Source organism: Clarias gariepinus, chromosome 17 (assembly GCF_024256425.1).
Source record: "Clarias gariepinus isolate MV-2021 ecotype Netherlands chromosome 17, CGAR_prim_01v2, whole genome shotgun sequence".
NCBI classification, from domain to species: Eukaryota; Metazoa; Chordata; class Actinopteri; order Siluriformes; family Clariidae; genus Clarias; species Clarias gariepinus.
This window is the reverse complement of record NC_071116.1, coordinates 9,310,982-9,335,469: the sequence shown is the minus strand read 5'-3', so window position 1 is coordinate 9,335,469 and position 24,488 is coordinate 9,310,982. Positions and strand designations below refer to the sequence as shown.

The 24,488-nt window shown below is 41.7% G+C and overlaps 2 protein-coding genes across 3 annotated transcripts in view; both read right to left on the bottom strand.

Annotated features, from left to right (window-relative positions):
• Window positions 1-3,392, bottom strand: part of pi4kaa (phosphatidylinositol 4-kinase, catalytic, alpha a) — a 44,820-nt gene extending 41,428 nt beyond the window's left edge. For both annotated transcript variants that reach the window (XM_053516185.1, XM_053516186.1), the window contains exons 1-2: window positions 3,237-3,392; window positions 519-635 (exon numbers count right to left, since the gene is read on the bottom strand). In XM_053516185.1, coding sequence (XP_053372160.1) covers window positions 519-635; window positions 3,237-3,332 — 213 coding nt within the window. In that variant the 5' untranslated portion in view covers window positions 3,333-3,392. The remainder of the gene's footprint in view (window positions 1-518; window positions 636-3,236) is intronic.
• Window positions 3,393-4,190: 798 nt separating this feature from the next.
• On the bottom strand, window positions 4,191-23,871 carry slc25a1b (slc25a1 solute carrier family 25 member 1b). Its single transcript, XM_053475831.1, has 9 exons — window positions 23,608-23,871; window positions 11,224-11,331; window positions 10,023-10,122; window positions 9,513-9,651; window positions 8,798-8,882; window positions 8,206-8,310; window positions 7,986-8,101; window positions 6,837-6,910; window positions 4,191-6,749 (listed from the first exon to the last, which is right to left on the bottom strand). Exons 1-9 carry the CDS (start codon window positions 23,717-23,719, stop codon window positions 6,635-6,637), a joined length of 954 nt encoding a protein of 317 aa, XP_053331806.1. The 5' UTR covers window positions 23,720-23,871; the 3' UTR covers window positions 4,191-6,634.
• Between the last annotated feature and the right edge of the window lie 617 nt (window positions 23,872-24,488).

Genomic DNA, 24,488 nt, shown 5'->3' with positions numbered 1-24,488 from the left:
TTTCATGAACGCTGGATTGAGTCGGTCTGCTTACAATGCACTTCCTCTACAAAGCCCTCTCAAAAATCTGACTGATGTTGTCCCAAACCCCTTTTGGTAAACCAACTATTCAACAGTATAAACTGTTGCATGTTTGTGAGTGTTTCATGGGCGGTTCATACACACAGCCGCTGTTAGTGCTCGGAGGGGGTTGGGCTATTCACAGATGGGTCTACTAGAGAAAAAGGCTGGGAAAATCTATGATCTTTATGCAATTATATATTATATATTCCATTATATATGGAAGTTAATGTTGATACTGTGGCAGGCCGCAACAAATAAATCTGTGTATGTGAAACAGTGTGTAAGATGTGGATCTGGTTATCAATGACTAATAATAATAAAATGATTACTGATTATCGGTTAAGAAATATCCACTGTTGGATTATCATTGCTTAGCTATAAATGTAGTGTAGAAATCTGTTAAATTGAATCACTAAATCAATCTAAATAGTCCTTGAGTGTCAAGTGTTTTGTACCTGCAGCTCAGACTCTACTAGGAAGATTCCAAGTGCTATGACGGCATCTCTTCTCCTCTCATCCAGCTGGAAAACACCACGGAAATCAACTGGACACATGCATTGTAGCTTCTGGACCTGAAGAGCCAGATAACAACTGCTTAGATTAATGATCAGCAATTTTGCTACATTACAGGATATTTACTTATACTTTTTAATAAGATTTTAAAAAGGAACAGCCTGCTGTGTGGTCAGTACAGTACATTTAACAATCGTTGATTGAAAGTAAATAAGCAGGCTCTCACAATGTCACACACACAACACAATATAGACAGACATGATAGATAGCTAGATACTGTAGATAAATATGAGGGTGAATCAAAAATTATCTGCACTCTGGCTTTAAAATTGATTTTATCTTTTAGAAAAGACAAAAAAAAAATTGACAGAATCTCCTTGCTTTTCTTTACACTTTGTCCAACTGTCAACTGTCGTACTGCCTCAGTAAAAATTGTTTTAGGCTGAGCTTCGAGACATGAATGCACCGCTGTCTTCAAATCTTCTTCAGAAGTAAACCTTCATTTTTCGCAGGGTTGTTTTTAAGGGACCAAACAGGTGAAAGTCAGATGGAGCAAGATCAGGACTATAATTAGGATGCTTGAAGTTTAGGCTTCAGCCCTTTTATTAAGCATCTCACTGTAACAAGCACTGTTGACTGTTGAACCTTTTTCCTGATAATGTTTCAATACTGGCCCTTGAGAATCCCAGAAAACTGTAAGCATCAATTTTCCAGCTGATGGTTGACTTTATAACTTTTTATTGGCCAGCAGTTGAGGATGTTTCCTTCAATTGAGAATGTCTGCTGTTTACTCTCTGGATTTTAGTGATGAATCCATGTCTCGTCATCAGTAATGATTCTCTTTAAGAAATTTTCACCCCCTGCTTAGAGCATCAGTCTAAATTGTGTCACAAAGGCTTTGATAAATAACTGCACCAGATACATCCTCAGATCATAAAAATTAATCAATGCATGCTGCTTTTCTTTTGTGCAAACCACAAGTGGGATATCCATTTTTGCTCGCCCTGCAGTTACAAATTAACTGAGGTAACATGTTAACACCTGCACAGCAGTGATTGGGGAGACAGCAGCTTTGAATGGAAAGCGCTGATAAGACCAGAGTGCGTATAATTTTTGACTCACCAACAAAGATGCTTTCAAACAAGTATAAAGGTAGAGAATCTAAAACGTCTTAGGAAGTGTGATTAATTATAGTGCAGATGTAAATTTGTAAATAATGACTAATAAGCAAGGTCCTCACTGGAGCTAGACAAGTGAACATGGATATTAATGAATGCACATCAACTATGTAAATAAAAACCTAAGAAGGAAAGAGCAAAGCCTTCATCGTATCATGAGGAAAAACCACAAAATGCCAAGGAAGGAACAAAGTAAAAATTTGTCGTGCTCTCTCTGTGGGACAGACTGCATGCACTTTCTCGAAAGATGCACTCAACTGATTGCTTGCTGTTGCGTGAAAGAGAAGTTATGGGAATTGGCATCAGACCAAATTAAAGAAAAGAGAAGCACAGATTGTTTAGTATTCCTTTAAAATGGGCCAAAAAGACTCAAATATATATTTTTTATCCCAAAGGGAAATTGTTATTTTTACATATCACAGTTAAACACCTGGGGTCGAGCACAGGGTCAGCCATGATACAGCACCCCAGAAGCAGATGAGGTTAGGGGCCTTGCTTACGGGCTCAATAGTACCAACTTGGCAGTACAGGGGCCCAAACCGACAACCTGCCAATCAGAAAACCAGTAACTTACAATTTTAACCATTTGTGGCACATCATGCTGAAGTCAGATTTAATAGATGTGTTTATAAGGGGCGGCACGGTGGCTTAGTGGTTAGCACTGTCACCTTACAACACCAGGGTCTGTGTTTAATTCCTGCCTTGGGTCTGTGTGCATGGAGTTTACATGTTCTCCCTGTGTTCTCAGTGCAGATTAGGCTAATTGGCGTTCCCACTCCCACTGGGAAAGGCTCCAGGCCCCCCAGGACCCTGTATACAGGATAAAGCAGTATAGACGATAAATAAGTGAGTGTTTATATAGCAGGAAGCAAGAAATGTCCCAGGTGCCTTAAAGGACACCAGGACTGAACCGTCTCAAACACTTAGAATGGCTGTTTGATATTAATAATGCATGAGTAATTTGGATCTTATGTGGCAGGATGGGAAGGATGAACCTGTTTAGAGTCCAGGGACTTTATTAATCCACCCCTGTGTGTGTGTGTGTGTGTGAGTGTGAGACAGGTTGAATGAAAAGATATACATGTTATATTTTTTGGTCTATGTGAAATGGGCTGTCAAATTAAACTGTGAGAGAGACAGTGATCATGTTTGCAGGCTGATGTCAGCAGTAATAACAATCTAATTATTCGTGCTAATGCTTTCTCAGCTAGTCTAAACACAACTCAGGTTATACTGTATAAGATGCAGAGGAATGCCCTCTTTAACTCCGTCCTTGCCTCCATTATTCGTGCTAGTATAAAAACAAAGTGCTCAGGTAATATTCCGGAACAGAAGTAGCTTATGAAGACAATACACCCGTTTTCACATTAGCTGGCGGTACATTCTGTTTTGCCTCGAGTCGGCTAGTTCTAGGAAGTGGATTTAGCTTGCTAGCTTGTTAGCCTGGGTGACCTCTTTGAAATGTTTATGTCCTGATATTACCTTGTCAAGTGGAGCCTGGCGGTGAGCAGCCAAGGACCGGGCTAAAGACAGCACAGTGTTGAAATAAAACCCCCTTGAACCTCCTTTAGCGGCCATCGTTAGGTTAAAAAAGGAAGAGATTTTAATGCCGAGGCATCTCTATGCAGTGATGACAGAAGCGAGCAGGACGGAAAGCGAGACGGATCAATCCGTTTGAATGCGCAGGGGGAAAAACGCGATTTAAAAAAAATCTTCTATCCTGTGTACAGGTGGGCCTGGAGCCTATCCCAGGAGACTTAGGACATGAGACAGGGTGGCAATCCATCACAGGGCACACACATGAGTTGGGTCCGCCAATTAGTCTTTGGACTGCTGGAGGAAACCAACCAAGCACAGGGAGAGGATGCAAACTCTATGCACACAAACCTGTGCTGGGAATCGAACCCTCGACCCTGGAGGTGCGAGGCCACAGTGTTAACCACTAAGCCACCGTGCCACCTTCAGGTCATTTACTAGCTTCAAAACATAATAGAAAAAACTTTATATTGTAATCAAATAATAATAATAATAATAATAATAATTATTATTATTATTATTATAATTATTATAATAATAGGGCACTGTGGGTTTAGTGGTTAGGACTGTCTCTTGCACCCCAGAGTTTGATTCCCCCCTCAGGGTCTGTGTGCATGGAGTTTGCATGTTCTTCCTATGCTTGGTGGATTTCCTCCAGTTTTCTCTGACACTCCAAATACACGCAGATTAGGCTAATTGGCCTTACAAAATTGTCCAGTGTGTAAATGAGTGTGTGTGTGTGTGTGTGTGTTTGTACTGCAATGGATAGGCACACCATCCAGGATGTATCCGCCTCGTGTCCCAAGTCTCCGCAAAAAATCTTTTCTCACACAAGCTGTAGAAATAAGAAGGTAGCTAGCTTCATGCTAAAAACACACACAAGGACTTCATGTTCAACCACTAAGATTTATTGAAAATTAAAAATGTAATTAAAGGCACATTGTATGATAAATAAAAACTAAAAAATAATTTCAATATAATATAAATGTGTCATTTTTTCAGTCTTGGATGAAAACCATTTCTTTTCACTATTAATTTGATACAATCACCCATGACATCTGGTGTGTCACTCCATCATCATACTGTCTTATAAAGATCATTGGTCATGAAGGGAAACATTACAAATGCACACACAGAACCATGGTGAAGAGTTAGTGAGCAGAATAAAACACCAACACTAACACAGCATACATTTTTTAAGGTATAAACATTTTAATACAGCCGACAACCATATATTAGGCACAAATATTCTTCTTTAACATATAAGACTAAACACAGTGTTATGCTCCCATATCACACACAACATGAAGTAGCACAAACATCTACAGTTCTGCATTTGCTTTCGCATCATGTCACAAAAATGCCACCTTTTTTTAACATTTGCCAAAGACATTTCAATCTGTATATGTATACGTATATAGTGATATAGCGTATTACATATACAGTCTAAGTAAAGGAGACACTGAGACAGATATGATTTCTTTACACCTAACCTTTCCTTCTTGACACTGTGAATTGTGGGGAATCTCTTGAGGTAGGAAAAGGTGTGAAATCTGATGATGGCACTCGGAAAGAAACAATTTAAGGCAATTTCAGATCCATGACCAGCTTTTCAAAACAAGCATTACTGGACAGCTTTTGAAATCATAACTTATCATATTAACATTTATTTCTATCAAAACAATAAATCTTTCAAATCTAATTTCGACTGAATACAACCCCTCGCTAGCGAACAGCACTATTAACAGTCCCCTAGGTTGTGGGTACAGTATATATTAGAGATGGGGGGTAAATTCAGTAATGCATGACGATTCATTTGTATGGCGATTTATTTATCACTCATTTATAAATGTTGCTGTTCCTCTACAATCCTACATGTGGCGTGCTCTAAACTATTCACACAATTGAACTGGTACAGTTTTTCTGTGTGGTACAGTAGGAGCAATGTTCTTTTCAGAACTTGAACAAATTCATCTAAAAGTAAATGTCCATAATATTAAATAAGGGTATTTCTAAAATTGGGATACTTACAGAATCGCAATATAAATCAATTCAGCATATAGTTATCGTGATTATCCCGTTTTGGGTCCCTGATTATTCCCATCCCCATCCCTAATATTTATGAAATAATGATCATAATGATGATGGTAAATAAGAAAAACTTGGCACCATTGTTCCTTGCAAAACAAAGTTTAAGAGAAAAGCTACACACTGATCATGAGCACTAGTAAATACTGGTCAGGCACTTAAAGTAAACTCATTACTTTACTTCACAAATTAGTACCAAATCCATTAAGGTTTTGAAAAGTGCATGTATTTACTGGAGATACAGAGGAATGTGTGTTTCTGGGAGGTAAACGCTTTGGTGGTGTGTCAGAATGGTTCAGTGTTCTGTTAGTCTTTGGATCCAAGAACTTGTCAGTCCTTGAAATTGAAAAATAAATAAATAATTAAGTGAGCAAACACTTTTTCATAGAATATCATCATAGAACACCCAGGCTACTGTAAAACGCCGCTGAAAACTCATACGTACTTAGAATGCTTAAATAGAAGAATGATGTTATTATTATTATTATTATTATTATTATTGTTGTTGTTGTTGTGGCTTAGTGCATAAATATTTTAAGTGTAATTACACTGTTACAATGCTAATAATGAATTAAAGTTGGCTTTAAGCATTAATATTAACATTAATTCATTACTGTTATAATTCTTCTTCGTATTACTAATACTACTACTATAATGATAATTTGTTATATTTGTATCGAAATTTGAATTAAACATTTTTCATGGCTGTAACACATGCTGCACTCCTGTGCAATGACAAAAAATATTTTTTTGTCTTTACCACTGCATATTTATATATTTAGTGTCTTTACATGAGATAACACCAACTGATTAAAAAAATAAACATAATGGCAAAGTAATTAGATTCATAAGCTTTCAATTGGCAGTTAGAAATATAAAATTAAAAAGGCTAAAATACTAGAAATAAAACTATGACATTCAAAAATAAAAAAAGCCAGTAAAAAAAAAAAAAGCCAGTTTTATCCCTCTACCTTATAATAATTTGGCTTTTTAAAGATATTACTACTGAATACCAATGCATTTTTTTTTACCACTTAGATCAATTGTTCAAGTATTTTATACATCACATTTTTGGGGGGAAATGTGTTTTTTTTTTCTCTTGGTTTTAATTAAATAGAGTATTTAAACTCATTCGTACAGTAGATCGAATGATGTTGCTTTGCCCGAATGACATCGTTTCTCATATTCCCCGTGTCACTGCAACGTTATGAAGGTCTGGCCGTGTTCCATGAGCTGCCTTTCCTGAACTCTCAGCATTAATCTGTCTTCCACACTATGTTAAGAGCTTTGACCACCTCTTCATAGATCACAAACACGATAGCCACGTCCAAGCACACACGTCCAAGTCTCGGAATAGTACCTTTGTAAAAACTGGAGCACAAACATTCCATTAAACCAACATTCCTAAGAAATATTTATACAGTATATTAACTGTAACTGCTTGTACTGAATACTTACGCTGCAGGCCCTTCATGTTTCATAATCTTCAAGGCACAGTCCACAGTGTTTTTATATTTGTGCGCTTCCAGGCCCTGTAAAGAGACGGTTCATTACACATCCAGGCACCAGCATCACACCTTGGATAATTTTTCCTGTAATACTGGTTTAAATTATCTAAAGCTTTAAAATAAAATAAAAAATATTAACTTGTTTCATGAAGTCAAGTCATATAAACGTTCTTATGATTTGCTATTCTTTGATCATGTTAAAAAGTTAGTGCCCTCTACTTTTATTCTATGATTTATTTTGTGTAAAAAACATAATTAAAATCATGTGATTGTAGCAGTTCTCAGTATTAGGCAAAATACAACTTCAGACAAACAACAGCATATAACATTTTTTCACCGTGCCACTATTTTTATAACAAAAATAAAGGAAAAAAGAAAACCGTTGTGGTATGTAAGGAATAAAACCCACTGTGGCATACTGATACAGCATAGGAATAATCCACTAACAAAATCCTCCATTATCTATATATACAAAGTTATAACATAAATTTGAATGTTTTATTTATCCTCTCTTAAAGATTTGTAACATAATATATTTATCCAATCTATTATTAAAGAATATCATCATTTTATGCTTGTTTATCATGCAGAGCTTCTGCAAAACAAGTTCATCCCAAGTTCAACAATAAACAGTCATTGCCTCACTACTTCTCTCTCTTCCTCTCTCTCTATAAGTAAACGGTCCTTAAGACTTTCAGAAAACATAATCTTTTAACTTCTGGAACTGGAGACTCCTTCCATAAATGCCATCTCTTCACTAAACAATATCAACACATGCATTTAATCCTCAGTGTAAATGGCAATGCATTGTAAGTACATGTAACTGTGATTGCTTGGAACTCAAATAAGAAATTACAAACATGCTAGAGAACTTTGATACATTATTGATTTTCTTTTAAAACAAGCATTATATACTATATGCTTTATATTCAGCTGCAACATAATATTTTTATATTATATATTTTTTAATAATATACTATTCCTAATGTAGTTTAACAAATTTTAAGCATTGTCATAAATCTTTGTAGATGATTTTGTCACGGCTTTTATGTGTCGGGAAACTAATCCAAACTAATAAATTCCTTATTTATATTCTCACCTGCATTCGGGTCTTAATCACATCAAGCGGCGTGTTTCCAAACACACTGGCGGCTCCGGCTATGGCTCCAAAAGTTCCAGTCAAAACAGGGTTTATGGGTTTGTTAGGGTTGTCACCTGGTTTAAAAACATCTTTGTTACCTCAAAATCAAAACTCCCTGTCCCTCATACCCACTCTGCGCCAAATTCCTAAAGAGGAAATGCTTAAGTTAAATACAGACCTTTGTACCAGTTTCTCAAGGAGGTCATAACAAAGAAGCGAATTGCCTGGTTTGATCCTTGCTTTAATACTGTAGCTGTCAATCCCTGATATGTCCCCATAATTCCTGTAAAGAATGCGAAAAAGGCACTGGATCACAAAGCCACGCCACATTCCGATCCAAACACAAATAGCCATTTGTTCTAAAACCAGCGTTTGTGTCCTTGTGCATCATGAGTCCTTATAAGCAGCTACGTGTTCCTGGTACAGTAAATTATCCTAAATGTCTTTATAAATGTATTTATACTTTAGTCATTTATACATGCAGTGGTCATCGCATGTTCATTTATACAGTGTACAAACCAAATAAATAAACATATACATATAAAATCTGTTAATTATACGTATATAACATATTTGCTGTATTCTAAACCCTGATTCTGTACCAAAAAATGTCAGTTTTAAGGTCAAATTCATAATATAAATGCTTGAAGTGATCAAAGCAGAGACAGATTATTAAATTATCATATTAATTAATTTTTTAATTAACCTGTTAAGTTAAATAAAGATTAATGCAAGCTGTAGTCTGATCTCCAGTAGGGGGCAGAACAAACCTTGTGTTCGGACTATTTCCCTGACGCCGTGGAAAAAGCCTCGGTACTTGGGGTTTGCTGAGGTCTGGTCATGAATAAATTTAACCTGAATTTAAACAGAAAACAGAAGATTACAATAATTAAATACTGTTTAATGAGCTAATAGTTTATTTGGAAAAGTACAACTTGGGTGTGAACAATTATTAAAAGGTATTAAAGTGTAATCATCATTAAAAGTGTAATAATTATTAAAAGGTGCAATCACATTTCATTTGCACAGACAGACAAGAGCTGCATCATCACAATGACACACTCAGGAGGACAATAGCTGGCCTTGCAACTGCAAATCATCAATGCTGTGGTTTAAAGGGGACCTAAGTATTATGCAAAATTCTTGTCTTGGTGTGTACAAAAATTGGCGGGGCATTTAGATTAAGACATTTAGACTTTCTGCTTAACGTGACCTGGCGTGTTGCTCAGCTCTGCTGTTCTCTAGTAGGGCGTGGCTCAAACGTAGCTCATTTACATAGACAGTAAAACATTATGTCCAGAGAAGGATTTAAACAGAGGGAAGTATGAAAAAAATGGATTATCTGAGAAATATTTTAGCTAATGCATTAAGCACACGTTGGGTGAGCTGCTTTTAAATATAAACCTATTTAAGATTAATATTATGTAAAATAAATGCCCTTTATGAGGTTTAGGATCAATTAGGCATGAACAACATCACACACACCTTTATCGTCTCCATAGGACACACCACAAGTACAGCCTCGGCTACTCCGGCGCCCAGGCCGCAGATCAGACCTCGGGTGCTGTCCAGCTTCCCAGACTCGTCCCTCATCTGGTTACTGAGGAACTCAAACATACCGAACCTGAGGACAAGACAAACAACATGCATAAAGGAGGATTTGCAGTAAATAAAAAAAATCCTATATGTGTAAATACATATTTGTTATACGTGTATAGAAATGTCAACACGATTGCAGTATGAGATAAAAGCAGGGCATTCTCTTTCATCAGCTGTGCAAATAAATGCTTCTGAAACTCAAAGGTGCAAAGGTCAAATGCTTTAGAAGAACTAGTATGAACAAAACTAAATTACACTGCCCTGAATGCTTCACCTTTTACCCAAACACCCTGACATTTCTTTGTCAGTGTCATTACTGTAACACCCATTTTAAAAAATGGTCCTTTGAAACAACAGGTTCTTCTTCGATTTGAAAGACATGGAAGTTTTGGTTACCTTACAGCAGCCTTGGGGATGGAGCCATAGAGTAACGAGCTAAGGCCCCTGTACAGCCCTTTCACCCCATGGCCCTGCACCGTCTGCTTCACACAATCACCTGTGCAAGAAAGAAAATAGCATAGACTTCAGATTACTCCAGTGATTACCTGTCACTCTGATGGCACATTAATCCTATAAGATTTTGCTGAAAAGAATGTTTTTTCTCATTCATTGACATTTAATGTCATATTAATGAGAAATAAAATGCTCTACCAAATGTCGGGAATGTACCTCAGATATAGCATGCAATTGCGCCGATTTAGCCAAAGACACTCTTCTGCTAGTTAGAGATCTGAGAGACAGCAAGGGAGATGCTGTTGACTGTGGTGTTAGTATCAAAGTTAAAGCTTTAAAAGCTACAAGATAAGGAGACGAGAGTTAGCTGGAGCTTCAGAGTAGACAGTCTAGGTAGAAATGGAGTGAGAACTAATTCCCACTGGCACCATTATCAGCAGGTAGTCAAATGGCATTGTGGGTAATGTAATAAACTGCTAAATGGAAATACAGCAACATGTCAAAGAAAGTAGATTAAATACAAAATAATCTACTTAAAATTAATTTATAAAATAATTACAGATTTCGTTTTTTAATCCTAAAGATTGATATGGAAGTAACAGAGGGTGGGATTTTATTCCCATTCAAGGAGGACACCTTGCTTACTTCAATTGTTATAGTATGTGGGTTGGAGGTGCTTCAGGCTGTAAGGGACAAAATGCTTGAAATCTGTGACTCAAATGGTAAATGATTGATTACATCAATGAACCATCAGTCCAGCGATGATAAACCCAGTGAACGTCAGCTAACATTTGTCTTGCTGCCACAGCACTGTACATTTCCCAGAGGGAACAATCAGTGCTGGAAAACATGTTGTGAAAAAAAAAACAGCCTGTCTTCTAAAGTTCAGGGACTATGAACCGTTGGTTAAGCTCTGATGCGTGTTAAAGATATGGACAGGGGCACCTTTTAACCTTTGAACTTAACAAAACCTGCTCTTTACTTCATCCACATGGCCAGAACACAACTGAAGCACTTACAAAGAAACAAAATGGAGGAATGGCAGGGTTTAAAATAGAAATTTGTTCTCTGTTAAACTCCTACACTTTATCCTAAATAGAACGTAAATGAAGGAGATGATGGTAAAAAGTAGACACACACACACCGATTCCTCTGTAGCGTGGTGGGTTCGCTTTTTCGTCCAACTGCAGCTGGGTCTTCACATACTCTGTCGGAAAAGTGATGCAGATTTCAATCCCTCCTGCGATTCCACCTGTGGAAAAAAAAGCAAGGCTCACATTTAGACCCACCCGTGATAAAAGACAGCTTAAATTAGTGGAAATTTGACCTGACTCGTTTAAAAAATAATAATAATCTAACTGTTGGAAAAGAAAGACGAGTAATTCAAGTAATTGTATAGATTTGCTATCCATTACACAAAAAGTCATGTTTCAAAGGCAGGTTTTAATCTTCTAAGGCCGCAAAATATGCAACTGAATCAGACTCATGATTTATGAAACTGGTTTTACAACATCAAAGGAAATCAGCTCACACCCACTAGTCTCTTAGTCACACATTATATACAGTGGTGGGGAAGGATTATTAAAACAACATATGCCATGGATTATAGTTCTCCCTGTGCTCAAAACAGCTGATGTCACTAATTAGTTCTGGCTTATCTGCCTGCAGAGTTATGCTAATTTATTATGATAAAATTAGCTTGTTTAGTTTACCATCTACAGGTAGTTATGTACTAGTTATTTATTTATTTATTTTTTTACTAAATCGTTACACATTTCTGTGCAAAAGTTTTGAACAACCCTTCATCTCTTCATAATTTGCTTCCAAACAGCCTGTAAGTCTTTCTTACATTTTTACAATAGTCCATACTTCCTGAAGAACCTTTGTTTGTTAAGCCACAGTGACCTATGAACCATTCAAACATCATTCAACGAAAGGCATGAACCAGTGGCAAACACTGGTGATGCAGATGCTAACAGTTGATCAGGCTGGTGAATATTATAATGGAGATGCTGAATGCTGGTTGGATTCAGTGGTTGGAACAGACGAGAGGGGAAAAGAGGTTGCTGCTGAGGTTGTTATTGTCATGCACACTCGGAACGCGACCGGCACTAGGACCCGGAAGTTAAGCGGTCGCAAACCAGGAAGTATAAAAGAGGTAAACAAACCATAGCACCTCGCTCAGTCATTGAGTTTTGCCGATGCCACGTCTGATTCCTGCTTCTAACTGTGAGTACTCACCTTTTCGGTTTCAATTCCTGATCGAGTGTGTATTTATAGGACGCGGGTTAGATTGTGTCTTTCCCTTACTCCCCATCTGTGAGAGTCCTTAGACTAAAAGCGTGATTATCCTGCCTACTCGTGTTTCATCCGCGTTTGGGTTTACCATTCACGCTACAAAGGGCTAACCGCTAAAGCTACGTCTTCTGGTCATCTCAGGTTAGTTCTTGACAGAATGACTGAGCCTTCCGCGGTGAACCCAGCGGATTACGCGCACCTCTGCGATGTGGTTGATCAGCATGCCAAGCTCATCAACACGCTAACCGGGGAGATCGCTAATCTGCGCCGGGACCTCCAAGACGTCGCGGCCTTGCGCCGCGAGGTCGCGGAGCTCCGGCGGGAGAACGCGGATCTCCGGGCGGCTGTGGATAGCGCGGCTAGCCGGTCTCCCGTCGCGGCGGCCGCGGCGCCGCACCAACCCCCCCCCCCTCCTTCTGATGTATTTTTGGCACTTCCGGATAAATGGGACGGCACGGACGGGAAGTGTAATGTGTTTCTAACAGCGCTTGATTTGGTGTTTGAGTTCAATGCCACCAGGTACTCCACCGATCGGCTACGCATCGCGCTTCTGGTCTCGTTGCTATCCGGGCAGGCAGCTGAGTGGGCCACGGCAGTTCTCCGGGCGGATTCAGACACCGCGCACTCATATAACGAGTTCACCCGCCAACTCAGACTCACCTTCGAACACCCAGCGGGCGAGGTGGAGACCGACACCAAGCTCTACCATCTGCGGCAGGGAGGATCGTCCGTGAGCCGGTACGCTGCTGAGTTCCGGACCCTCGCTGTGCAGACCGACTGGGGAGATGCCGCGCTCCGGACATCCTTCTACGAGGGACTGGCTCCACGTATCAAAGACGAGCTCGCCGGGCGAGAGCTTCCTGCTACCCTGGAGGGGATGATCCAGCTCTCCCTCCGTATCGATCAACGCATCCTCTCTCGCCCGAAGCCAGCCCCTAGGACCCTGCCGCCTGCACCTACCTTCTCCTACACCACGCCACGACCACCTACTGCTTTCACCACCTCCACTACTGGACCTATCGGATCTCCACCTCCTGCCGTGGTTGACACCGGAGCCGGGGAACCCATGCAATTAGGACGCGCCTCCCTGACCGTGGCGGAACGCGAACGACGGTATCGAGAGGGGCTGTGTGCCTACTGTGGGTCGGCGGCGCACCACCGAGCTACTTGTCCAATTCGCCCGGGAAACGCGCAGCCCCGGTGAGTGGAAGGAGAGACTCACCGGGCCCCCTCCACCTCTCCTCCACAATCGACGCCACCATCTCACGTTTCACGGTTCAGGTAAACCTCCAAATTGGCCACAAACGAGTTCGAAGCGCCGCGTTCATCGACTCCGGTGCCGCGGGTAACTTCATTGACTCTAATTATGCCAAAGATTTGGGGGTGAGGACTGAGGCGTTATCCCAGCCGGTAAACATCACTTCGGTCGACGGTCGGCCCTTATCATCCAGCCCTATCACCCATCAGACCCAACCCATCACGCTCGCCATAGACCAACACCAGGAGCAGATCCAATTTCACCTTACCACCATCTCATCACCGCCCATCATCCTCGGCTATCCCTGGCTGTTACAGCATGACCCGATCATTTCGTGGACCCGGAACCGGATTCTCCAGTGGGGGCCGACCTGCACCGAACTCTGCCTACAGGCACGGACTGGGACGTGTTCCAGGGAGTCCGAGGCCCCCGACGTCGACACCAACGCCATCCCTATCGCCTATCGAGACCTGGCTGAAGTTTTTTGTAAGAAACGCGCCACCCATCTCCCGCCTCATCGCCCTTACGACCTGGCGATAGAACTTCAGCCGGGCTCCGTCCCTCCCCGCGGCCATCTCTATTCGCTATCCACCTCGGAGACGCAGGCGATGGAGGAATACGTCACCAACGCCCTCCGTCAGGGAACCATCCGGCCATCCACCTCGCCTGCCGCCGCGGGGTTCTTCTTCGTCAAGAAGAAAGGGGGCGAACTTCGCCCATGTGTCGACTATCGGGGGCTAAACAACATCACCATTAAGAACAGACATCCACTACCACTCACCAACTCAGCCCTGGACGCCCTTTCTGGTGCCACCATATTCACCAAGTTGGACCTCCGGAGCGCCTACAACTTGGTGCGCATCAGAGAGGGTGATGAGTGGAAGACGGCTTTCATCACACCCACCGGACATTATGAGAGCCTGGTCATACCATTTGGACTCTGCAACGCACCCTCGGCCTTCCAACAATTCATAAATGACGTCCTCCGAGACATGCTGGGCCGATGGGTGTTCGTCTACCTGGACGACATCCTCATCTACTCCCGCCACCTGGAAGAACATATCCAACACGTACGTGCTGTTTTAAAGAGATTGCTCGCTCACCAACTGTACTGCAAGCTGGAAAAATGTGCTTTTCACCAGCACTCCACCACGTTCCTGGGTTTTGTCATCTCGCCCCAGGGTGTGGCCATGGACCCGCAGAAGCTAGAAGCTGTACGTCACTGGCCCTTACCCAGGACACTCAAACAGCTTCAGCGGTTTCTCGGGTTTGCGAACTTCTATCGTCGCTTTATCCGGGGCTACAGTACAGTTGCAGCACCATTGACCACATTGACCAGGCCCTCACCTCACCCATTTCAGCTCAATCCCACCGCCATCTCAGCCTTCAAGGAACTCTGCCATCGTTTCACCACCGCCCCGATTCTTCTTCATCCGGATGCCAATAAACCCTTCGTTGTGGAGGTGGACGCGTCGGATGTGGGCGCCGGCGCAGTTCTCTCCCAGCGAGGTCCAGACCAGAAACTGCACCCTTGCAGTTTCTTCTCCAAAAAATTTGACCCCACTCAGCAGCGATACGGGGTAGGGGACCGCGAGCTGTTGGGCATAAAGTGGGCTTTGGAGGAATGGCGTCACTGGCTCCAGGGCGCCAGTGAGCCATTCATCGTCTGGACCGATCACCAAAACCTGATCACCATCAAGAACCTTAAGCAGCTCAATCCACGACAGGCACGGTGGGCACTATTTTTCGAACAATATAATTTCCATCTTTCTTACCGTCCGGGGTCGAAGAACACCAAAGCCGACGCCCTATCACGCCAGTATGAGGACGACCTCCCCCGGACGGAACCCGTGCCTGTCATCCACCCATCCCGAATCCTCGCACCCCTCCACTGGGATTTGGAGACCAGGGTCCGCCAGGCACAGGCGGCGGAGACCGAACCGGCAGGTGTGCCGCCTGGACGACTCTACGTACCCCAACAGCTGCGAGCGGAGGTTCTCCAATGGGGGCATTCGTCCACCATCGCCGGACATTCTGGGGCGCGACGAACCTTATCATTTATCCAACGAGCGTTCTGGTGGCCCTCCTTGAGGAGAGACGTCCGCGAGTTCGTTCAGGCGTGCCCGGTGTGCGCCAGGGCAAAAGACACAAACCAACCAACTCCAGGAGAACTCCAACCACTCCCAGTTCCTCGACGGCCCTGGACGCACATCGCCCTGGATTTCATCACGGGCCTGCCGGTTTCAGAGGGTAAGGACACCATTTTAACCATCGTTGATCGGTTCTCCAAGGCCGTGCACCTGGTGGCCCTAGCCGGACTCCCATCAGCTAAAGACACCGCAGAATTGATTTTGGAACACGTAGTCCGACTGCATGGGTTCCCAAAGGACATCGTCTCGGACAGAGGGCCCCAGTTCACAGCCCGGTTCTGGAAGGCCTTCTGCCGTCTGATCAATTCCACCTGTAGTCTGTCGTCCGGTTACCATCCCCAGACTAATGGTCAGACGGAACGGACCAACCAACAACTGGAGCGCTACCTGAGATGTTTCGTGTCCGATCGCCAGCGCTCCTGGGCCCGCTACCTCAAATGGGCCGAACTGTCCCACAACCTACACGTCTCCTCAGCCACCAACCTAAGCCCATTTGAGGTGTGCCATGGTTTCCATCCTCCCATGTTCGACCATCAAGAACCGGAGGTTGACGTACCATCGGCCCAACAGTTGGTCCGTAGGTGTCGGCAGATATGGAATCAAGCGAATCGCGCCATCCAGCGAGCCAACACCAGCTACGTCGCCCAGCATCGCCGCCGACACCCACCGGGACGGTTGTACCACGTAGGTGACAAGGTATGGCTATCAACTAAAAACCTCCATCTGCACACCGAATCAAGAAAACTATCACCAAGGTTCATCGGACCATACCGCATCACGTTACGGATTAACCCTGTCACCTACCGGCTCCAGCTGCCTGCGGCGCTCCGGATCCACCCAGTCTTCCATACATCACAGCTAAAACCCTTCATCACTTCACCTCTGGTTCCACCCACCCCCCCTGCTCCTCCTCCCCGAATCATTGACGGCGGTCCCGCTTACACCGTGCGACGAATCCTCGATTCGCGACCTCGGGGCAGGGGCACCCAGTACCTGGTCGATTGGGAAGGCTACGGCCCCGAGGAGCGATCTTGGGTCCCAGCACGGTTCATCCTCGATCCTGAGCTCATCCGGGACTACCGTCACAGGGTATCCTCCACCTCAGGACCGTCTGGAGCCGGTCCTGGACAGGGGGGTACTGTCATGCACACTCGGAACGCGACCGGCACTAGGACCCGGAAGTTAAGCGGTCGCAAACCAGGAAGTATAAAAGAGGTAAACAAACCATAGCACCTCGCTCAGTCATTGAGTTTTGCCGATGCCACGTCTGATTCCTGCTTCTAACTGTGAGTACTCACCTTTTCGGTTTCAATTCCTGATCGAGTGTGTATTTATAGGACGCGGGTTAGATTGTGTCTTTCCCTTACTCCCCATCTGTGAGAGTCCTTAGACTAAAAGCGTGATTATCCTGCCTACTCGTGTTTCATCCGCGTTTGGGTTTACCATTCACGCTACAAAGGGCTAACCGCTAAAGCTACGTCTTCTGGTCATCTCAGGTTAGTTCTTGACAGTTATATAAACAACTGATTTTTAAAATTGTATCTTTAGGAAACTTGCAGCCTGACACAAAAAAAAACTATCGTTTCCATTTCTTTAAATTTAATCTATATCACTTAATTTAATTTTATATTAAGAAATGAGAATGGATTAAAACTTTTGCATAGTACTGTATATATAACGAATTCAATGAAGGGTCAATTAAAGCATTATACTTCAACAGAGAGAGAAATCAGATGACAAATCTGGCAGTGTTAATATGAACTCATTATAAGTAACAATCTGGATGAGGTACAGTGATCTTTGAGAGTGTTTGTACGGCCCACTGCTTAAGACCTGAAGTGTGTCTGACATGCAAATGTGCCAACTGCTCAGCTGAAGCACTAATGAGACCCACTGGCAATACATTGGCAATACCACATTGCAAACAGCCAACTCACTTCGCTTACTGTATTTTAATTATTTAATATAAATCAACATTTTTGTTGATTTAAAAAACCCTTAAAACATCTGCACCTAAAAAAAATCAATAAACTTGTAAAAATTGCACAAGAAATTACCAAATAAATTAAGAACATTATTAAATTCTCTTCATAAAAAAATCATAATAATCATAAGAGCTTTTTTTTTTTTTTTTTACTAAATCGTTTTAAAAGAAGAGATCAAGAATCGGCCAGAGCCTCCTTAAATTTTTCATCACAAGGCATCTGCTGTTGAGGAGCAAACAGAAGAGTCTCGTCTGATTGGCTCTGTGTGATTCTCTCCACAGAAATCACCAGTTGGCCTCGTGTCAGGTTTGAAGGGGTGTGTCAGCGAGCTGCGAATCCTCCTGCTTAACAATGAAGGGGGGGAAAAAACACAACTGACAAGGTCCTGCCACATTGGCAGCACATGCTCTTTGCACTCTTTGCATGCCCTTTAAAATACAGCTACGGGTAAGGACACGTCGCATTCCCAGACTGCTTATTAGGAACCAACCGACACAAACATGCTTGTTATTCTGTCCTTAGAACAGGAGGATTTGCATAGACAATATTTGTTTAAATTACACAATTTTAGGGTAAAATAACTTGTCAGTCTTTAACACATTAACAATATTTTAACTGAGAAAGCAATTATCAATGATGTATTCGATAAAACTAATGGCAGAAAGTAACAATATTATTTGTGCTGTGAAATTCAGTTCATTATAAGTTTATAGGAACTAGTCAAATGTGTACCGAGCAAACATTGTTCATCCTGTAACACAAGTACTAATGCTCCACTGACTTACACTGATAGAACTGTCTTCATTCACATGCATGCATGTTGGAAAAGGGGCTAGAGTCAGGTTCAGTCATGGCACAGCTTTTTTGGACCAGATAAAATTAAGGCCCTCACTCAGACACCATATACGGTCAAAACTATGTGGACAATTGACCATGACACAATTTCCAAAGTCATTGGCACAGAATTGAAGATTAACCCCTGAACCAATACCATAAAGGTTTGCTCACACAGTACGTACTCACTGGACAAAAGAAACGTTGCACTATAAACAACTAGCACTTCATACTATCATAACTTCATCAACTATCATAATTTGCACTGCTATGAAAACATAAAATCTAATTTATAATTTAGTTTACCTTGTTACACTAAGAACTCAAGTAATATAAAATTACTGTCATGCACAGAGGCGCAACGGTGGGGTAGTGGTTAGCACCTCCAGGGTGGGGCTCGATTCTTATCTCTGTGTGCATGTTCTCCCTGTGCTCGGTGGGTTTCCTCTGGGTACTCTGGTTTCCTCCCACAGTACAAAGATATGCAGGTTAGGTTAATTGGCGTTCCCAAATTGCCTGTAGTCTGTAAATGAAAGTGTGAGTGTGTGTATATGTGTGTGTCCTGCGACGGATTGGCACCCTGTCCAAAGTGTATCCTGCCTCGTGCCCTAAGTCTCCTGGGATAGGCTCCAGGTTCCCGCGACCCTGAATACAGGATAAAGCGGTATAGAAGATGAGTGAATGAGTGAGAGTGAGTGTCATGCTCAGCAAAGTATTACTTTATTGTGGATAACCTAAATTATATCTACTTAAGGAACCAAAATGCACAAAATTGGCCATGTAATTATGTCCAGCTGACATGTCTTGGTATCTAAAGTAAGGAAAATATTCTGATTGTGCACTTTCTCTTCACACTCACATCATGCCCTCTTCAGACAATTCTAGCAGAGCGGGGGCCATCGGGGCGCTTCAACTTGGCGCAACACGAGCAAACGGCGCCAGACACTTTGGAGTTGCCAGAAACACCAATTCTAGGCTATGAAACAGATTCTGTATGACTGGTCTAGGTCTGGAAGATTAGGCGTGACAATGCCAAGACAAGACAGGGTAATTCGATAATGTCATTTGAGAAATCATACAGAAAATGCCACCACTACTCATGCTGGTGTTCCAGGCTTACACACAGCAAGTCTCTTATTCACTGTCAACTCGAGGGGCCGTGCAAGGAGGCTGTAAATTGGGCCAGTGTCGACTCCATGTCATTATCAATTTCTGAATTTTTCATTTCTATTGCTGATGAACACAGGTTTTTTTGACCGACTTTTGTATTTATTTGACAAAAATATACGTGTCTAGTGTCTTTTGTCCACAAGTATATATTTGTGTATACACTTAAGTGACTTGTTAGCATTAAATAGCTCCTAGAGCTCTTTCAAAAGTCCTAACACATCTAACCTAACACTGCTATCTATCTGTTGCTACACACACCATGTTTATTGAAGTAGATTGCATCATTTTTGCATGGGTAGCAATCAATTAGCTGACTTTTTAAGCTGAGTAACTGCACTTTTTAGGCTTAAGTATATAATTCGGTATGTTAACCCTTTCTGGACAACAGCGCTGAATCCCAAATCTATTGTAAATTCTATCCTCATGTGTAAGACTATGATCAAAATCCTAATATACTGTATATTCAGAGACCTCCTCTACACACCATCCAGAGCTGTATATGAGCTACACTTTTATATCAATATTATATATAGACCTCACTAAGTAGAAATTTCCACCCTTATAATTGTCACTTCCTAGATGTTTTTTTTTTGTCTATTGCTCACTATAAATTCTACAGTCTAATTATACTGTTAATACCCTTGATTTTCTCTTCAGCAGGCTGTATAAATACAGCTTCCTTTCTGAGGTGTTTTATTATATGCAGCAGTGCTTACCCTTTTTAGGACACTAATTCTTATGTCATTTGAGAAGGAAGTTGAGCAAAAGATCGAAGACTAAACTCACTCAAACGGTTTACAGTGACAAATAGATCTTACTATGGTTTTTTAAAAATTATTTTGTTCATTATTATCACGACATTAAAAAATAAATAGTGACACATGCCTGGGCTATATGTCCAGGCCTGATATGACCCTGCCTCATAAAACATTACGTAATTTTTGTGTCATTCGAGGCAGAACCATATGTTGAACCCAAAACGTCGTTAAAATAGATATCAGTTCTCAAGGAAGCAGTGTACTCGTTTAACAGGGAGTGACTCGTTGTGCAGGTTTTCCGGCATGCAAGTGAGATGTTGAAAGAACCAATTATAATCATATCATCTAATCGACAGTATCTTTTTTTTTAAACAGGTTCATTTAATGACAATGCTTCCTGTGGGTAGGGATATAAATCTTATGATGAGTATGAATTTTAGTCGTCTCCTGGGTTGGATGAGTGGATCGCCATGCTTATCTCGTACTCAGTGCTGACTACATGACTATCAATGTGGGTGCAGAGGTTATCAGGACGTTAAACTTACAATACGCGTCAAAACTAGAGACCTGGCAACCGTTTAAGGATAGTAAAGTCCAACTTTAAGCTCTGATACAGTACGTGTATGATCGCACAATGCACACATTTTTAGATTAATTTAAAATAGTATACTGCTATTTTGATATGAATAGAAATGCCCAGTCTGACAGAAGAACAAGACCAGCCCAGGGGTTTGTTCTAACTCACTGTGCAGTTGCCTAGCCAGAGAAGTGTGACGTGTCTTTAGAAATGCTGAGTCATTGGTCGTTTCAGTCAAGCACAAACACTGAATGTTCACTTGCCCACATTTGTGTATCATGATAACATTTTCAGGAGTAATGCATCTATTTTTGACGTGAGCAGGTACTGTATGTCTTAATTTAGATGTTCAAAAAGAGCACTTCAAGTGCTCTGTAGAAGTGGCATTTTTATTTATCTGTTTTTGTGCAATGTATAATACAAGAACAGACTGATTATGCAAGCTATTTAAAGCAAAAATCCCAAATGAACCGACTGTGTTATCCGACGATACTAAAACATTAACATTAGCCTATTAGAGCATTAAACTGCTTGTCATGAACCTCTCATTTTTAAGGTGTACTTCATCCAATTACCAAGACCCTGAATTGACTGAGCGTATAAAAATTCAATCTCTTAAAAGGACCAGTAAAGAGGAAAAGGTTGAACAGGTCAGGGTCATGCAATAAAACTAATTATTGCTCTTTCTGTTCTTCTGACACAGAAATGAAGGAAATGAAGAGCTCCATGAACAAGACAAATAATGGAAAAAACATTAAGATGATTAAAATACGAAAGTCATTCAAGTCAAACCAAGACTTTTGATTGCACTGCATAACAGACCACAGTTACGAGAGTAAAAACTACCTTTATTTCTCTATATAATCCCGTGCTACACTAATACACTTATCTCAGAGTCTCACTAGTGCTTGAATACCTTCAAGGTTTGATTTTAAAACTTTTGATTCTTTAAAGCTGCTTTGCGACAACGACCAATGTTAAGAGCGCTATACAAACAAAACTGAATTTTATTGAATTGAATTAAATTAAGTAGAAAGTTTTCTCAGTACACCAGAGCCATAATCGGACTGCCTGGTTCACGTCTAAAACACTGGCCTCCCAGGAATTCCTTAAATGGCCCAAACGTCAAAATGGCTCAAAGCAAGGTCAGGACTGTAGGTCGGGGATGTGGCAATAACTCACAAATGATTACGGCACAGTTGTCAGAAACAGGTGTGTAGAGTTGCCGACGAGTTACCCGTCAATTTTCAAAGATCAGGTGCTCTACTTGCTCACAGGAATGTTTAAAAGAAATGACTGCAGTGGGCTCCAAGTCACCTTAGCTAGGATCGTCATTCATAGACATACAGTACATCCTTCTTGACTATGTTCGCACCATTCAAATGTTTTACTGCGGCTAACAGTCTCATAACCGTACTGTGCTTGATCGGTTTTGTAATTTCTTTTAAGGGATATTTGATCATAAGTTCATAAAACTAAATGACGTAAAAACTAAACGTAAATGACAAAAACCTTAAATGTTCTAACAAAAATGCTGATAAAGTTATAACATAATGGTACGGATAAGTACCATAGAGCTGCTGATGTAATCATTTAACTGTTCTGTTCTTATCCCAGGACTCTTAGAACATCCAATCAACACACATACTGTTTGTCTTTGCTCTTGTAAACATGTTCACTCTAATGATTTATAATCTCGTTATCCGGTGCGACAGAGAAGACGATGGATTTCCTTCCTAGTCGGGTTCATCTCACGATTTTTCTCCCTGTGTCATCTGTCGCCGCTGCCTTGCTGGTTAATTAGGGATCTAAATCCCCATCTTGGTTTCCGTAAAGCTGCTTTATTATAGTGCTATAATATTGTTTTAAAACTATAATAATGGTTTTTACAAAAATATTCTTCCTAATAAAAAAAATTATTTATTTGTTCGCTTGGAGAATACTGCCCAGGTGTTACAATATGTCATATACATGCAGATTGTATGCACTATTATTCTGTGGTGATATCCTGGAAGGTTATCATACTGTAGTGTTTCCTATCCTGTGTCAGTGGAGCAGGTATCATAAAAAAAGGAAAACAAAAAAGGAAAAAAACGACTAAATGCATTGCATATTTGTCGTGCTGCATAAATATAGACTTTGATTTTGTCTGCAGGCAAAAACTCCTGATTGTTGGGGATCACACAGGCAGGGCACACTTCAGCATCAGATTGAAAAAAATAAAACGTACTGTAACGTCAAGCATTAAGAGCCCGCCACACACACTCTCACACACGCACACACAGTTTGAGATGTGCATGCCGGATCACACTGATACTTGCCTGCAGTGTGCTGCTGTTTATGGGACACGGTCCTGTTGAAAGCACCAGTTATGTTACTGTTACTGCTATGAACCCAGTGCAATGGCTGAAACACTACCGCGTGCGCGTTCCCTGTGCGCTCCAGAGTACACTAGGCGTGCTGTGATGTGTGACAGTGCGCTGGAAGAATCAGCTTACCCGCTAAAATGGCTTTTCCCGGGTGAGTGAGTTTTGTCTTCCCACCGGCCGCGGCTGCAGACAGACAGCGGGGTCTGGGGAACGGGTTCACGAATTTCCGCTCTCCTGACATGGTGTACTAGTTTACAGAAGGACCCGAAGCTTTCTCGCTAAAGTTCCCTTTAAATTGTATCCCGGACTAATCTCTGTTGAGTCTTTTCCGAGCTCTACAACACTGCTCTCTGACAGCCCAAAGTTTCCTGGTTCCTGACAGCGTCGGGCGAAAGGCCGAACATCAGCCCAGTGGGCGGGGCGTCCGCCTCTTTCACACACGTAAAGCCGTATCGGTCACAAACAAGCCGCTTTAAGGTGGAACGGGATAGTTTCGGTTGTGTGCGATGGCTGCTCATTGAAACGCTGCACGGTAGAAAAAAAACACCTTAAAATTTGTCCAGTTCGGCAACGCCCTTTAATTATGTCTCTTCTGACTGGTTTTGAGTGAAAATGATGTGGTGCGTTTAAAAAAAAGAAGAACACGCACACACCCATGCATATCATTTTAAAATGCGTGTGCATTTGTGTGTGTGTGTCTGTGTGTTTTTTTTCACACACACAACCGCCTAAATATACAGTATATATATGTGTGTGTGTGTGTGTGTGCACAGTATGTATGTAAGGGTGGGTGGTGGTCGTCCACTTATGTGTGTATCTATAAAATATCTAAATAAATGTAAATAAATATGTTAGTTGTGTTATACACATTAACATAACATAATATAAGTTTGTGTGTGTGTGTGTGTGTGTGTTTATTTGTTTTTTGACAGATGGGCTGTGAGGTCACACTAAGCACAGGATCATTCAAACTGAACAGCTGAAGCTCCAGGAAGAAAACCTTCTTTCTC

Bases quoted from the DNA above. Each gene is read 5' to 3' on its own strand.
- slc25a1b (XM_053475831.1), bottom strand. From the start codon at position 23,719: ATGTCAGGAGAGCGGAAATTCGTGAACCCGTTCCCCAGACCCCGCTGT. The intron at 8,102-8,205 runs GTCTGTATTTAA...TTTTTAAACCAG, and splicing joins CTTGAGAAACTGGTACAAAG to GTGACAACCCTAACAAACCC. The intron at 6,750-6,836 runs GTAAGTATTCAG...TTTGTGCTCCAG, and splicing joins AAACATGAAGGGCCTGCAGC to TTTTTACAAAGGTACTATTC.